The sequence below is a fragment of the Pterocles gutturalis genome, unplaced genomic scaffold (genome assembly GCF_000699245.1).
Source record: "Pterocles gutturalis isolate BGI_N339 unplaced genomic scaffold, ASM69924v1 Scaffold51480, whole genome shotgun sequence".
Classification (NCBI taxonomy): Eukaryota; Metazoa; Chordata; class Aves; order Pterocliformes; family Pteroclidae; genus Pterocles; species Pterocles gutturalis.
Genome location: NW_010145270.1, coordinates 1 through 2,590, shown reverse-complemented (window position 1 = coordinate 2,590; position 2,590 = coordinate 1). Strand labels below are relative to the sequence as shown.

Here is a 2,590-nt window from a genome sequence, read left to right as displayed (position 1 = left end):
ATATTGCTCTTGAGTGTGAACGCTACTTAGCTCCTTATGGATTTGGAGGGGTTCAGGTAAGTTGTTTCCTGCGAGTAGGTAAGAAAACGGCATTGTAGCATTCAACCAGTCAATCAAAATGCGTGAATCGGAGATGGACAGCTCCAATTAACTTTGGTCCTGGAAAGAAGGAGGGATGGAAGTAGATGCAACCCTAGATCCTGCAGGGCCAATGAACGATACAGTGTCTCTAGCAGATCCGTTACAAAGGGGCACACTTTCCTCTGAAACGCTTCCCCTGCAAAGCTAAAAGTTTTCCTCTTTACCTCATTCTGAGGGAAGTGCATAAGCATTGAGTTTTGGCTTTCTTAAAGATGTCACTATTCTGGGTAAAAATAGTTCCTGTGGCTTCAGCCCTGCCATGCACATGCCCTCAAAAGCATGCCTGTGCTGGACCTGGGCAGCCCACAGGAACAAAAGAAAACTTCTTTCTTGCCGGTCTACCAGGCGGACATCTCACAGACCTGAGCTTATGGTGTGGGAGTGAGAGACTGGGTTGGGCACTAGCCTGTCTCTGAGGGCAGAGGTGCTGAGCACAGATTTTGCCCTTAAAACATTGAAATAAATCCAGTTGATTTCTTATCAAAGTACATCATTTCCTCTGCAGGTTTCACCTCCAAATGAAAATATTGTCATTACTAACCCATTCAGACCCTGGTGGGAAAGATACCAGCCCATCAGCTACAAGCTCTGCACTCGATCGGGAAACGAAAATGAATTCAGAGACATGGTGACCAGATGCAACAACGTTGGAGTAAGTGTCTTGAAAATCTGTATCTGATATGGCAAGAAGTGCTGTTTCAGCTGAGGGAAGTTACTACTGCTGTCCTCAAATGAGGCATAAACTGAGGATAAACCCAAGGGGAAAAAAAGATCAAATTAACAGTGACGTGGTAAAGCTCTGGCCGTCACTTCCCCATCATTGCAAAACATACTAAAATGCATTTTTTTTTTTTGCTTTTCCAGGTTCGTATTTATGTGGATGCTGTTGTCAACCACATGTGTGGGGCTGCAGGTGGCTCAGGCACCCATTCTACCTGCGGAAGCTATTTTAATACTGGGAACAGAGAGTTTTCAGCTGTGCCATACTCTGCCTGGGATTTCAATGATGGCAAATGTCATACTTCAAGTGGAAACGTTGAAAATTATGGTGATATATATCAGGTAACTTTCTCCAGCAAAAGTTTGACATCTTTTCTGTTTTCCTTTCCTTTATTTTTTTTTAAACCTGTTGTGTAAATATTACAGTAATGCCAAGCAAAGGGAGTAATTTATCTCAAAAACTGTGCTTAGTCACCTGACAAGTGAATGAAGTAGTGAACATAGGTACAAGAAAGGTATTCATGGCACAAAATATTGGAAGTGCTGAGAAATCAAGAACCCTCCCCACAGGTTTCACGTGGGTGTGTGCAGGAGTGTTTGCTCTTGAACTGAGCCCAGTGTACTCAGCTCAGCCGCTGAGCTTTTTCTTACAGCTTGTAAACTCAACTGATCTTGATAAGGACCCCCCCTGGAAAATTGACAGCAGTGCAAGGTGGTACCCAGGTTGAGCGACACACTCTTTTTTTGTAGATGGAATGTGTGGCAGTTCTTTCTGAAGGCTACTGCTCTTTCTTTGGCCACTTTGCAGCAATACACCATGCAGTTTCTCATCCTCAGTTCTGATGACATCTGCACAGGGAGATGATGTCCTTCATCAACTGTCCTAACCTGAGTATTACTGTGTAGTAAATTTGCTTATGTCTTGGTGCGGGACTTGGCATAATGCTCTTCTATACATATTAGATATCCAAACACAATTGGTTTTGTGGCTTGAAATACGCAAATATTCCATTGAAGGGTTTTACAAGCTGACAGAGTGGCACCACAAAATCTTTTTTCCTTTGGGTTTTTTTTCATTACACAGGTCCGAGACTGCCGTGTGACTGGCCTTCTTGATCTGGCCATGGAGAAGGACTATGTACGCTCCAAAGTTGCTGAGTACATGAACCATCTCATTGATATCGGTGTGGCAGGCTTCCGAATTGATGCTGCCAAGCATATGTGGCCTGGGGACATGAAAGCATTTCTGGACAAGCTGAAGAGTCTAAATACGCAGTGGTTTGCCGCAGGAACAAAACCCTTCATTTACCAGGAGGTAATCCCCATGTTTTTTTCTTTATGTTTCTCTCTGGTATCTCTTTTACCTTCGTCCTTCAGAGGAATGGTGGTAATACATCTTCATCCAACTTTACCCCAGAAACACCTAGCCATTCCCTTGGATCAGCTCTGCAGACATAAGTAGTTTTTGCTTTTCAAAAATGCCTCCACAACAGATTGTCATTCAACTTTACCTTTTCTTTCTTCAATCATGCTTTCACGTGTCTGTCATGCATTATGCTGGCTTTGGCTTGACCTACAGAGCAGAAATAAACATACTTAAATATTTTTTGTCTCAATGTAAAGCAAGAAGTAACACTGAAACTGTACACTAGATTTTTTGGTCTTTGTGAGATGAGAACAGAAGCACGATTTCTCCTTCATGTACCAGGTAATTGACTTGGGCGGAGAG

The 2,590-nt window shown here is 43.0% G+C and overlaps 1 protein-coding gene across 1 annotated transcript; it reads left to right on the top strand.

Moving 5' to 3' along the window:
* Window positions 1-8: 8 nt before the first annotated feature.
* LOC104470406 (pancreatic alpha-amylase-like) lies at window positions 9-2,587 on the top strand (the record flags this gene model as incomplete). Its single annotated transcript, XM_010085318.1, has 5 exons — window positions 9-56; window positions 647-793; window positions 1,006-1,203; window positions 1,946-2,176; window positions 2,570-2,587. Coding segments are annotated over 5 exons (642 nt in total), but the record flags the coding sequence as incomplete, so codon positions are not given.
* Between the last annotated feature and the right edge of the window lie 3 nt (window positions 2,588-2,590).